This window comes from Corvus hawaiiensis, chromosome 2 (assembly GCF_020740725.1).
Source record: "Corvus hawaiiensis isolate bCorHaw1 chromosome 2, bCorHaw1.pri.cur, whole genome shotgun sequence".
Taxonomy (NCBI): domain Eukaryota; kingdom Metazoa; phylum Chordata; class Aves; order Passeriformes; family Corvidae; genus Corvus; species Corvus hawaiiensis.
In genome coordinates this window covers 20,130,002-20,143,928 of record NC_063214.1, presented here as the reverse complement: position 1 = coordinate 20,143,928, position 13,927 = coordinate 20,130,002, and the positions used below count along the sequence as shown (strand labels likewise).

Here is a 13,927-nt window from a genome sequence, read left to right as displayed (position 1 = left end):
TAAAACATGATATCCTCTTCTAGCACATCACCAGTTTCATAATGTGATGCAGGACTGAAAGAATTTTGCTTGGATACCAGGCACCTGATGACTAAGAGTATACTGAAAAAGGAACAGGGCAGGCTGTGCTCCTACACAAAAAACCCCTGGAGTTATCAGCATTCTGTAATTTTCACGGAGATGACTGTAAGGTGTATGTGCAGCCTGTCAGGGAGAAGTATTTTTTGTGTTGGAAGAAATTGGAGAGTAACTTGTTTTGGTGCAATTATTTTAATCACCTCTTTAGTAAGTAAGAAATGTGGGATTTATCTCTACCCAAATGCCTTGGACTATTAATTTGAGCAAGTCAAGGAAGTGAAGCATCCTAGACTTCAATTTCCCTATTGTTTAAAATTGAGTTCTTCCCTATTTACTCTTATTAAAATAATTCAAAGAACTTCTTAAAATATGCTGTTTGAGTCCATGCTGTTGAGAGTTTTAGCACAATCACCCCAAGAATAGATAGATGATAAAACAATTACAGTCAAATCATTCATCCTGATGCTTCAACTTTGATCTTCTGTATGCAGAATGCTATAATAGTCTCACATTTTAAAAATATGCCACCTCCCATAAAGTAGTAGTTTCAGGTGACTAATCATTGTGTAAAGCACAGAGCTGATACTTAAATGCAAATCGGGGGCTTTTTGGTTTGTGCAGTTTTGGATCTTAGCCCACAATTCACAGTTTTCAGAGGCAGCACGCTTCACGGAAGCATGTAACTGTGTCCTGTTCTGGGCTCCTCAGGACAAGAAAGACATGGAGATACTGGAGAGGGTGCAGCGGAGGCCACAAAGGTGATGAGGGTTCTGGAGCATCTCTTATGAGGAGAGACTGTGGGAGCTGGGCTTGTTTAATCTGGAGAAGACTGAGATGGGATCTCAATAATCCATGCAAATATTTCCAAGGAGGGTGCCAAGAGGATGGTGCCAGACTCTTGTCAGTGGTGCCCAGTGACAGGACAAGGAGCAATGGCTATAAACTGAAACCCAAGAAGTTTCACCCCAACATGAGGAAGAACTTCTTTCCATGGAGGGGGGCGGAGCACTGGAACAGGCAGCCCAGGGGGCTTGTGAAGTCTCCCTCTCTGGAGACAGTCCAAACCCACCTGGACACTTTCCTGTGTCACCTGCTCCAGGTGACCCTGCCTTGGCAGGAGCAGTTGGACAGGGTGATCTCCAGAGGTCCCTTTCAGCCCTAAAAACTCTGCAATTCCATGAGTCTGTGAATAATACAGATGTAACTAGAAACAGTGAAATTTAAAAAAACATGGATACAGTGGCTACAAGACATGAAATGATGATGTACTTAATTTGCAAATGCACATGCTATTTAAACTGAGTGCAACTGAAGTGTCAGGCTGGAAATGTGGAGTGCCAGAGCCATCTGGAAAAAAACACCCTGTGCTATTCAGTCATCATTTCTGTCCAAGACCCTTGCTGTCATGGCTACTGGAAATTCTGCCTGTCTTAAGATTTTATGTAGAGAACCTTTCTTAGGCTTTACTGTAATGGCATGTAACAAAGGCACTCATCCCATCTGAATACCACCTGTCCATACAAAGAAGTATCTTATGATTTGGGGAAAACCCTGGCTCCATGAAAACTGATGCAGAATATTTTTTGTGACTCCATTGGAGCTGGGATTTTCTGTGTCTTCCAACAAATACTTTCACAGTAATTTGATGTGGAGCTGGAGACCAATACCAACTGCTGGTAATATTGAGCTGTAGAATGTTATTTGCAGTAATGGTTGTGATCAGAGGCAAATCTCTCTTCTGCCCCTTCCGAAGGAGAGATTTAGGGAGGAACCCTCAGTCTTTTCAGAAACACATAGAGAAAAGAGAAAATGGTCAGTGTAGTCATAGGTGCAGTCCAGCTTTCCACTAGCTGTTTGGGTCAGAGCTCTGAAATCCCACTGCAGTTAAAGACCGTCTCAAGAGATACCTGACTAATGGTGTAGCTGTCTGATGCCTTCCCGGGTCATTGCTGGGGTAAAGGTAGTGTGGGTAGGATATTTTTGCAGTTTAGTAATTTTGAAGTATAAAAAAGGTCTTTTGAGGCCACAAGGGCAACTGCTAGCTTCCAGAGTTTTGCCCTGGTGAGATCACTCCTGGACTAGGGCCAGAAGGTGAGAGAGTGAGGAAGGATGAAAATTTGACTTCAGACCTTCATGTCTTAATTTGTCCTGCAACCTCTCTATAGCTCAGCTGAGCCAAGGGAATCTAGGAATGTGTCTGTAGAGATCTGGGTTAGATAAGCTCTTTCCATCTGGAATTTAGAGATGAAATATACCTTCACACACATTTTAAAGGAGACCTGCTTTTCAAGCACTAAACAATAAAGATATTCTGTAAAATCATTCTGTAATTGTTCTCCAGTTTTCTCCATTTGTTCTAATGACAGTGGTAGCACTCAATCAAAGAAGTCATGTAGGCAGTACATGTGCATGACAGGGATTAAACTTTTCTTGTCTGGCAACAGAAAATAAAACTTTAGGCTGAAGAAATTAATCTCTTGTAATACTTCAAGATTTATCTATTAAATTGCTTGCCAGTGGTTTGAAAAAAAAAAGCTATCTGAAATCACACTAGGAAATCCTCTGACTTCAGTCAAATCTCTGATTGAGTCAGCTTCATTTATCACCACCATCACCAGCTGATCCATAAATACATCTGCTTTTACAGCCTACACTGAGATTTGCCTGTTATCTCCTCAGAAGAGCAAGGCTAGTGGCTTCTCTTAAACAAGCGTGGCTTAGCCAAAGCCAACATGAACCTAACTAAGCCTAAGAGGCCAAGCCCATCGGTTGTTGTTAGCTTTGATAGCCACTGCTATCATTTGAGAGTGTGCTTGTAGCCAGTCCAAGTTGGCAGTGTCAGCCCAAGCTGATTGGAGCTGCAGACATTTTTGCTGACTGGAGTCATGCTATCTTTGCCAGTTTGCTGGAATAGACACAGACACTGATTGGGTCATGCTGAAAACATTCCTGTCCTATGAAGCAAGTCTGTTTGTATTTCAGGTTTGCCAGGACTAATGAATTAAAAATCTTGGGCTCACCAGAGTTTGCTGCCTAATAATGCCTGTGACAGAAGGATTTTTTCCTCCCTGAAGTGTGACAGCATCATAATCCCTCATCCCTGGCAAGGAGAGGAAGGAAAAGCAGAGTTGTGGAGAAAAGTGGAAAAGGGTTATCTTTTGGGTCAGCAAAGCCTATGGGAAGTGCAGGTAGCAGCATGTTGCCCTGACAGCTGTCTCAGCTTCTCAGACCTTGTCAGTTTGTTGCTATGCAGCAGGTGCAGCCTTTTCTTTTATTGAAGCTTTACTCCATAAAGGCAACGACAAGCCAAGGCAGTGGCTGGCTCTGGATTATACAAGTGCAGACACTCCGCTAAGTGAGGTAAGGCAACAGGTGTGAAAAAAATCCATAAATCTATAATAGCATTTAATCTGAGTTCTGCTGCAGGTTTTTTACAGAGGAACAGCAGCCAGCCAGCTCTATAGGCAATTATTGGGAAGAAAAGAGCTGCTCATTAAATTTCATTAAATTCCAGATTGCCCACTCACTCTCATCTCCGTCTACAGAGATACTGTTCTTCATTCATGGAGAAAGCATGTGGGGAATTGGGGGTAGTTGGTCTGCATGTTTCCTAAAATCACCTTATTTGCACACAGGCTTCTTCCATCCCTCTCTGTTCTCTGTGATTGCTTTTTGTGATGAAGAGCTTGAGGATTTCTCAAAAAAAGGAGCGAAGGCATAAATGCAATATAAAAAAATTGGTAACAGGGTAATTGCTGTGTATAAAGATGAGTTTTCTTTTTTCTGAATTAGAATAAAATGAAAACTTTCTTTTGTGTTTCGATAGAATTCACCATTTCTTACTGAAAGGTTATTGATTTTTGCCCTCACAGAGTAGATGGTTAAAAGAGTTAATTTAAAAACATTGAACACCACAGAGTATGTGATTGGGATAAAATAACAGTCTTGTAGCAATATTGTTATGGCAACTTTAAAAACTCTAGCAGAATGCATCCTTTTTCATTTCTTAGGCTATGATGTGAAATGTGAAGTATACTCTTGTGTGCAAGACCACTTGAGATAGTCAGTCAGTGTCAGGGAAAGTGTACCAACAGCACAGAGTGATGAACAGCCTTGTTTTAAGGATTTGCTTATCACTTAAAATCTCTTCATTCTGAAGGTTTTTTTCTTTATCTTGTGTGGGGAAGTAAGGAAGGGAAATATGTTAAAGAATTTTGCATTGGTAATTCTGTTGTTTTTTAAAAACAATGAGATGTCTCAGATGTTTCTTATGAAGTGAGGGTGGGAAAGAGATCAACAATGCTCAGAAGGTAAAAATCATTTACTCTGATGATATGCACTTCAAAATAAAATATTTCTGTTGACTCCAAGAGTCTTTTCCTGAATCTAAAAACATACATGGCTGCAATTTATTTGGTTTTTCTTTGCCTCTGCTCCATAGATAACAGTTCCATTTTTGTGGGTCTTGAATAATGGGGAACTAAGAGCAGTCCCCAATATCCTTTGTATACTAGCAGAAGGAGACACTTTCAGCTTCAAATAAAATTTATTTGAAATAAGGATTTTAGATTATTTGTTGTTATTATAAGAAAAGATTATGCACTTCAAATAACAAGTAACCGTATCACTTTGCTAGCTAATATCAAGAGAGACAAAGCAAATAAACAAGAAATGGTGAAATTAATGGACCCAATGCAAATTTGATCCTCTTCCACTGATTGCATGGCAGTGATTCCAGAGAAGTGTTTGATTCACTTGTGTACCACCAAGGAAGATGATACTCCTGAAATAGTGTTCTCTTCTATTGACTGTTTGAGATTGCCAAATAATTCAGTATGAATTAGAATAACTTGGTAGAATTTTCATGCAATACAATAGCTGCTTTACTGAAAAACTGCAAGGCTATTGGCTTGGGAAACTGGCTTTTGTTTTCACTAGCTAAATACTCTGTTGTCTGCTGACAATGAATTAGTAAATTCATTGTATTTTCCTAATGAATTTTGTTTCTAATTCCCTGAGAAGTTTTAATGGTAATTTAAAAGCATAATTGTTCACGTATTTGGTATGAATACAATGCATGCTGGATACCAGTCCAGAGTCCTAAAATAATTTCTTTATGGGTAGATCTTTTGCATGCATGAAGTCCCACTGACTTCACGTTCTCCACACATAGTGCTAAACAGAAGATTAGTATCTTTGAATTTTAGCAGCTTTGTACTAGATAATCAAGGAGATTGTTTGCATTCAGCTATTCAATAGAGTTTAACCAAAACTATTCATTCGAAAGGTTAAATATACATAGTAGAGCTCAGAGTACAACTTTTCAGGGCACAGAGATGTTTTAATTACATTATTAGAGATCAAAAGTAGCTAATTCTTTTGTTGCTCAACAATTCTTTAGCGCCATATTTGAAATGAACTAGCAGTTTTCTTAATGGACAGGGTTTCATCACAGTAAAATCACTTTTTGGAATTGATGGTCTCAGAAGAATAGACGGAGGGCTGAGTAAGGTCCTGACCCAGGAGCCAAACCCATGCAGACAGACTCCTACACCTGCACAGGCTTCCACTGAAGAATCACCACCAAGGTTTGGAGACCCCATGAATTTTTGGTCATGAAATGCGTGACTTGCAGGCAGAGTTGGACCAGGGGGGTATGGGTGGAAGATAGGAGGATGAGTGCCTCCTCATTGACACCACGTGGAGTGGTGTGAACGGTTCCAATCACAGGGCAGGCTTGGGGTCATGTTACTCTCAACTCCCCACCCCTTCTTCCTTCTTCACCTTCAGAACCAGGCAGCATTGCCACGAGTCAAGGCTTGCTGAAGGGGCAATGGCGGGGAGCAAGCAGGTGAGAAGAGAGGCAGCTTCCTTTGCCATCATTCTTTCTAATCTATAAATAGCAAAAATAAAAGCAGTCTCTGCACTGAATTTCACTTAAATTCTTTTTAAATGAAAAAGTGAAATGGCGCTCCCTTGACTTTGATTCTAAACATTGCTTGGCTAGAATGGGAAAGGCAGCCGTGAGTGCATGAAAAGCATTAAAACTCATTTGTTGAATGATGTCACATGCTCTGTAATAAATATATTTTTTTGTATTATTGCAGCTGGAACAAACAAGTAAAAGCATTGACTCAAGTGCCCACATGATCACCACTGCCAGGGTACCTGCTGATAAGCCAGTACGAATTGCCTTCAGCCTCAGTGATTCCCCAGGTACAGTTTAATTTATGGAGTAAACCACAATGCTTTTATTAAACCACAACTGCTTTTAAATTTTACATTAACTTACCAGTGTTTACAATATCAAACCTAGTCCAGTGTAATGGATGGATTTTTTTCCTCAGTGGCAGCATGTGACCAGTTTCCCTGTCTGATAACTTTTAATGTTTCCATTAACAATTTCATTAGACTAAACCCACTAGATTGACAGGTTCAATCTTAACTTTCTTTTAGTGGTTTGTGGAATGCAATTAGAACTGTAATTAACTATCAAATTTACCTGCATGTGCAGTATGTCTGATTTTGTGAAATTGTAAAACAAGAAAAGTAAAAGGACAAATTTGAGTGAGCCTAGAACAGGAAGAGATTTTTTCGAGGAGGAAGGTTGGAAAGTGCCACACATGCCCAGCTTGGTGAAAGGTTTCAGGAAACAGGTGCCCCACATGGCGTGTTCTCTGAGACAGCAGCAGAAATTTCATTGATGTTTATCCTATCAGCTAGTGCTGAGGGAGTATTCATTTCCCCAAACATACCCTGTACACACACGGACCCTTTGGAGTAGATAAATATTATTAGTTTCCACCTTCAATATTGCTAAGGACCAGAAAGCTGTTGCCGAACAGTGAAAGCCAGAATGAAATAAGTCCAAGGGGAAGCTGAAAAGCATCACATAAAAATTGGCTGTTGCTTTTGCTAAAGGTGAGTGCCTTGGAGTCAGGGCTGAGATGTATTTACGGTATGAGGTATAAGGACGACTGAAACCTATTGCTGTCAAGTGCTTTATGGGACTCTATGCATTGTAGGATAATGTGTGAGGTCGCTGCCTGAGGTTTGTGTGAACAGAATCTCAGTTTGAATGCAATTTTCTATTTTAAAAATATTTTAGAATATGCATTATCTTTGCTAGCTAATTGTTGTGTACTGTTAATTTTCAGCTACAATACTAAAATACAATCTCATCCCCTAAGCAAGGGAATTAAAAACAAAAAGTCTTCATATATTATTGAACCTAACTTTCAATTCGTAAAGATGAGTGACAAAGAAAGACTGGGACAAGGAATATAAAGAAACATGTGATAATCTATGTGCCCTTTTTCATAAATTAAAATAACCTGGTAATTACATTTTCATTACAGAAAGCAGTAAGGAATCATTCACCTCTCTCAAGATACAGTCACATGGTAAATTTCTTGCAGGAATTATGGCACAAATAGGTCTTGAAGAGAGATGTAAAAGAAAGGGGAGTGCTCTTACAAATTATGGAAAAAGAATGCTAATGTGAGACACTGAAAACAAGTCAGGGAAAGCTGAGACCATGGGAAAATCAAAGAGAGCAGAGTGGTTTGTGACAAGAGACGGCAGTAGGAAATGACAAGGTTGTGAATAGCTTGGAAGAAGGGGACATGAAAGGCAGGAAGCCTAGCTTCCTTAACATTGCATCATATTTTATTTTTTACTTTTTTATCCTGCTAATAATTCCAGCCTCTCTCTTAATGTTTACAAAAATAAACTCAATTAGACAAAGGTAATCTTTTTCTTCTAAATATTGTTAAATTGTTCCAAATGTTAAAATTGGTAACATTTTGAATCCTTTATTGTATATATACAAATGTTCCTGCAGTATGCAATCCAGAATCTTCATGAGTACTCATAAAAAAAGTAGCAACCAGTAGAGTGAGTGCCATGTTCCCATCTGCATTCCCTTTGGGGATACCAGGAGGTCTAAATTTACATTATTGTTTTACTATGTTATAAGAATTTCAAGCGGTTTTATGTTTGATATATTTCAAGAAGGCAAAGGAAATAAGCTTTTAATAGGTGTGAAAATTTCCAGCAAACCATAGTTGAATCAAGAGACTACAAACAAGTATTTAACTTTTTTTTTTTTTTAAGATGAGCTACAAAAACATTCAACAGATAGACCTTTAGGTATTCCTTAGCAGGTGCTTTTTTTTTTTCCCCTTACTCTTTTATATTTTTTCACTTTTTTTTTTCTCCTTGACAAGGATATTTGTTTTCAGTGCAAACAAGAGTTACATGATGTGTGATAGTAAAGCATCAAGCTGAAGCTCATGCACTGCTAGGATACAGTAAGCTCTCCACAAGGGCTAAGTGGTGAGGAAATCTCTCAGACTTAAGCTTTTCCTTAAATTCTACCTCACTTGAAAGGCACAGTGACACATTTCGCCAAGAAAGGCTGCATCCTCCTTCCGGGGGCTGTGCAACTGCTTACTAGGAGGAACTGACAGCATAACTGGATATAAAAAGAGGAAATGGAATGCTTCTTCTGGGTGGTGATTATCTCACTGGCTAGGATTGTAACCAAGCAGTGGGTGTGAGGAGCAGTGAAAGGAAAAACTACTCTCAGCTCATGAGAAGAAATTACTTTGTGTTAACTGACCTCCAAGACCAGAGCTGGCTTATCCTGACTGTACAAGAAATAATTTGTGTTACATTATTTGTCAGTCAACACCTGATGACTGAATTTCTGGCCAGCTTTGTGAGGTATTTTTAATGTGAGAGTAGGGTAACCAGTTCCCTAAAAGTCTCAGGAGCAGCCCATCAGCAGGTGCAATATAAGAAGACAGTTTTATTGTGTATCTCTTATTCCTGTATATATAAATGTTTATGTTTGGCTCTTTCACTCAAGTTCACTAACACATGTTTCCCAGGGTGGGTCTGCACACTGTATTGCAACAGTTTGACTTAAGCTACCATTTTAAAGTAATGAATTGGAAACATATTATTTCAACCGACTTTACATCACTTGGAAACTAAAACAGCTTGAACTGAATGTGGTGTTCCAAGATTCAAGTAAGTGTTACAAAGCTGAAAATTCCCTGTGGTTTGTCAGCATCAATTTCATTTAACCAGTGAAATTCAGTGTGTCGTAATTTTTATCAATCTTACTTACAAATATATGAACTTCATGGAATTTAGACAGCTGGATTTGTTTTGTGTAATAGTTCAAAGGGAAGGTTTATAGGTCCCTATCTCCTTGCTTCCTAGAATAAAAGCTTGAATCTAGCTGAGAAGTTTTGCTCATGGTATGCGGTTATAAATGACAGGGTCTAAAATTGTTAGTGAGTTCTTTAATTTGAAATTAGTCTACCTCTGACTTTCCAGAAAAATCACTAACAACAAAGGCAAAACATACATCTTCTGATGAACCTGACAGACAGTGGAACAGTGCCGTATTTTTGTAAGCATGGCAAAATTACTTATTTTACTCCTCTTTATGCTTATTATCCTGGTGACTACAAGGAATTTTTTGCTTTTCTAGTTGATCATGCAAGACTGTTTTGCATTGGTTGCTTCTTCAAAAGCAACTTTCAAATTCCTACCCCAGCATCGTATTGGTTATAATGGCAACAGAGGCTTTCCAGCACATTGATTGAAAACCAGTGAGGATTGCTAAAATATATGGCTAAAATTTACAGAGCTAATTTCCTAAATCTACACCCAGCCTACAGGGTTCGGTCCTTGGGGAATTAGATGGGAAATCAGGTGATATACCCTCAAAGGGACATTCATCTGAGGATGCTTAGGCTTGAGTGAAAGTATATGAAGTAGAAGGATTTTGCTCTTACCTCTTCTGTTATGGACTGTTTCTATTTTTGGGAGGTCCACAACTCTTACTATTTAGAAAGCCTTCACATCCTATTCCTGGGTGGGGCAGTGACCGTTCCCCACTATTTTATGAGTGAGGTAACTGCGAGGTTGTGTAAGGTCGTGTCAGGCAGGGCTGTGAATAGAAGCCCTGGAGCTCCACAAAGCAGTGCCAAGTCGCAGTCACTTAGCCACACAGCCTTCCAGGATGAATCGGATGAGTCTATGCTTGTCTGTCAGTACCCAGCCCCAGAGCTGCTGGATCCCACAGCCCTCCCAGGACCAAGACTGGACCCTGACATGCAGTTTGCCTCTGTTGTTGGTGCAAGTTGTGGTGCTTGCAGTTCAGTTTGAGCACTTTTCCTGTGCAAGGGCTGATCCACTTACAGGATCGCAACCTACTTATGTTACCAATTTAATTCTTTAATTTAGAAGGAAGAGATCTGAATACATTGGCCCACACATGTAGCAGAAAAAAAATAGTACCTGACTGTATAATTAAATACTGGATCATAACTCAGTTACTCAAGGAAGTGGAGCTGTGATTGGCATTTCCTAAGTTTCAAGTGCTTGATATAGCAACCTTAATGTGCTTTCAACACATTTAAATTTTTATATTCTATTTCTGTCTATCTTTTTGAAGATCATAGAGAAACTAACTTGCAAGATTATACTGCAAGTGAATCAGATGTTGTTTTTAAAGGATTTACTGCCTTTAGCTCACAGTTCAGTTAAATGGAACAGCCATATAGGAAAAGATTTGGGTATTACACTTCATTGTGCCAAACATGGTGTCAGTCAGACAGCAACATGTGAAGGATTTCTCTCATTTGACTACATGATGGAGGTCTGCGATACTGGAATCTCCAGGAGACCAGAACATGATTAAATAAGTGATGCTTTCTGGAAATCAAGATTCATTTTTAAATGTGCAACATTAGCATATATCAGCTGCCTCAGGGCAAGTAGTGAGCCTTTTGTACAAAGACAATCAGTGTTAGTAGAGTTCAGATGGTCTCCGTTACAAATGACAGTTTTCAGCAGCAAATCAAGTGAGCACATGAACCTGGTGAAACAGACATGAAAATCACACTATTTCATGCACATGAACTGAGTCTTTGGTTAAAAATACATGGGTTTTAATCAGGGTATAGGTCTTTAGGGCATTTTTAAATATAGAACTTCAAAATTAGATTTGGGCTCTATGGGAAATAAGGAAATGCTACTCACTTAGAAATCATGTTACAGATACATTAACTTAGGTGGCTGTAATGAAGTCCCTGATCTGATTCTTTCGCATCACAGGATAGTGCTGTTGAGTTTGCTGGGGTGGCCATAATATACACATGTACGTTTTTTGTCCTTTCTTGTTTCCTTTTGACCAAAATCTTGACCCATTTTCAGGTGCAGTGAGTTTCTGTCTCTGATTTTTAAAAATATTTTTATTTTGAACAAAATAGGTTTTCAACATCCAGCTTGAATTATAAATAATTTTTCTTTGTCTTTCTTTATAATGACTATAGGGATGAGATGCTGTTCATAGCTGATGAAGAATCAGCCTAGATATTTTCAGGGCTTTGTGGTACAGAAAAGCCACTAACTTTATTATAAAAGGGGTCTTTAATTATACCAATGATTCCTTATACTAATCTAGATACTCATTAAAAATGGATAATTAATTGAGAAAAGGGGAAAAAAGAGGTATTTCAGAGTTTTGTTTTCTAGTTAAGGAGAGGTAGAGCAGAAGATAAACACAGATCAGGAGCTAGTTTTGAGAATGTTTTGATCTTCAGAATATTTTCATTGGCATTTCAGACATTTCTTGTATCTGATTTTTAGAGTCAATAGATTTTTAAGGCTAGAAGTCAATGTGATTTTGACTGGTTTTCTGCATAACGCCCAGTATTCTGCCTTGTAAGGGCAATAGCAATTCTTTGGAAAAAAATGCAAGAGTTTATATCTTTCCCCTTGACTTTCTGAAAGTATCCTCAAAAAATTTTAGGAGGTGAATAACTGCTTTCATTTGCTTTCCCCTTGTGTGAAATTACAGCGTTTCATTATTACCAAGTGATTTTTATTGTTATTGTGGTTGTTACTTTGACAACAGTGAAATAAGGACTGATCTGAGGCAATAATTTATTTCACTGAAAGCTGTGGGGAAAGCCTTTTGTTGTTCTTTTTGTGGAAAACAAGATTGCAGTTTGCTATGAGGATTTCTGTTAATTTTTGTAATCTAAATACTTCAGCTGAAATTCTCAAAAGAGCCTAAGAGAATTAGGAACTCAGGATAATTTCAAAGCACTGAAGTCTGTAGCATTTCTTGATGATGTTCTGCACATCAGATGATGATTTAAACAAGTCTTAAACTAGTATAACTAAAAAAAACCCCTAGCAGCTGTTCAATAGATGCTGGGGCAGGCCCATTATAAAATGTACTATGGTATGTCATAATGGTTAGGATACCAGTACATTCTATTTTTAGTACCATTGACTCAGTCACTTGAGTTCAAAAAATAAGCAGGGAACATCTGTTTATTGAAAGGATTTCCTCTACACTAATTTCTTTCTCTATTCCATCCTTTATAAAGTACTTCCAAAATTTTTAACTGATTCTTTTCAGAGTATAATCCACTTTATTTTCCAATATTCTGACACTGCATTAATTTTATTTTCTTATTAATAACTGATGCTGTGAAAAAGTAATTACTGTCTGCTGTTTCTTAACATTTTTTTTTTTAATAATTTGGAGTGTTGCTTTTGCTATGTTTTTCTGAATTTTAAAGATGCTCAAGATCCCTCCATAAAGCTACTGTACCAAAAATCATACTGCTGGATTGTCAAAACAAATAGCAGTTTAACTGCCATCTATGACTCTGGTCCAGTATCTCTGTCAGAATATTTATCAGCTATTCAGCCAAATACTCGTAGAGCAGCTGTAGCCCTAGTCAGACTGAGTCTTATTCTGTCCTTCCTTTTAGCCTTGCCGTATGATTCATCTTTCTTCTTTTAGAATATTAGTCTATTTATATGTGGTAGAAGAAAGCAATAGCAAATTAAAGGTAAACACATGCATATTAGCATGATACAATTCTATACAATTAAAGCAATTTAAGTATTTTCCAGAATGGACATGCTTGGCATATGGTGTGAAAAAAGGAGGGGGACACTCACATGACATGGGTATGGCTTTTTGATAATGCTACCAAGACAACTACTCCACAAAAATACAGGAACTTCACTTTGTTTTCTGAGGAAGTTCAAGAGCTTTTGCTTTTGTATGACTATATATTTTTTTCTTCTCTGAGCATCTCTTCCCAGAGGCCACCCAGCTCTAGCTATTTTATTGAGTAAGGCTCTGACCATGTGTTAGCCAGTATGTTTATTTTTCATAGGATAAGGTGACTTATTTTACTTTTTCCCCCCTAAGCTCCTCTGCTGTATAACCACAGAGGTTAGGAGAAAGAGGTATCAAATATTTGACAAATAATTCAGATCCTAGTCTGATCTCTTTTAGAATCCTGCTTTGATATGAGGGCCTCTTGATCTTGTTGGGGTTTTGTTGCTGTGTTCAAGTCTACAAGTACACAGCAGGTTGAAGGATCTGAACTGTGTTAGCAATTTTCTCCTGTAAGAGCCATCCTTATTTAATTTTGACACATTACAAATAACTGACTGTAAGCTAATAGTAACACTCTCTTCACCTCCCATAACCTGTAGTAAGATAAATAAACAGTCATCACAATCCAATGCAAAACTGAGAGTGTGAAAGTCACTGAGAAATAAATACTGCAGCAGCGCTACCAAGTGTGATTCATATTTCTGATCTCAGTCCAGCTACTAGCGGGCAGGTATCCACATCACAACCCTGACATAACTGGCACAATCTGTCCCACCTTTGCTGGAAGCCTGTACTAAAAAGAAAGAAACAAACAAATAAAAACACAGCTTGGTTTGTTGTCATGATTGAATTAACTCTAGCCCATAAGGATTGTAATAGATAGGTTAAAGTCCTTTAAGA

At 38.3% G+C, this 13,927-nt stretch overlaps 1 protein-coding gene across 3 annotated transcripts in view; it reads left to right on the top strand.

Moving 5' to 3' along the window:
• Nucleotides 1-3,372: 3,372 nt before the first annotated feature.
• The window catches only part of MAP3K7CL (MAP3K7 C-terminal like), a 29,987-nt gene continuing 19,432 nt past the window's right edge, over nucleotides 3,373-13,927 (top strand). The window contains exons 1-3 of one of the 3 annotated variants that reach the window (XM_048295935.1): nucleotides 3,373-3,438; nucleotides 5,521-5,666; nucleotides 6,186-6,294. In XM_048295935.1, the coding sequence (XP_048151892.1) occupies nucleotides 6,225-6,294 (70 nt within the window). In that variant the 5' untranslated portion in view covers nucleotides 3,373-3,438; nucleotides 5,521-5,666; nucleotides 6,186-6,224. Of the gene's footprint in view, nucleotides 3,439-5,121; nucleotides 5,667-5,758; nucleotides 5,930-6,185; nucleotides 6,295-13,927 lie in introns of those variants that run through there. The other 2 variants (XM_048295936.1, XM_048295934.1) reach the window with 2 other exon arrangements.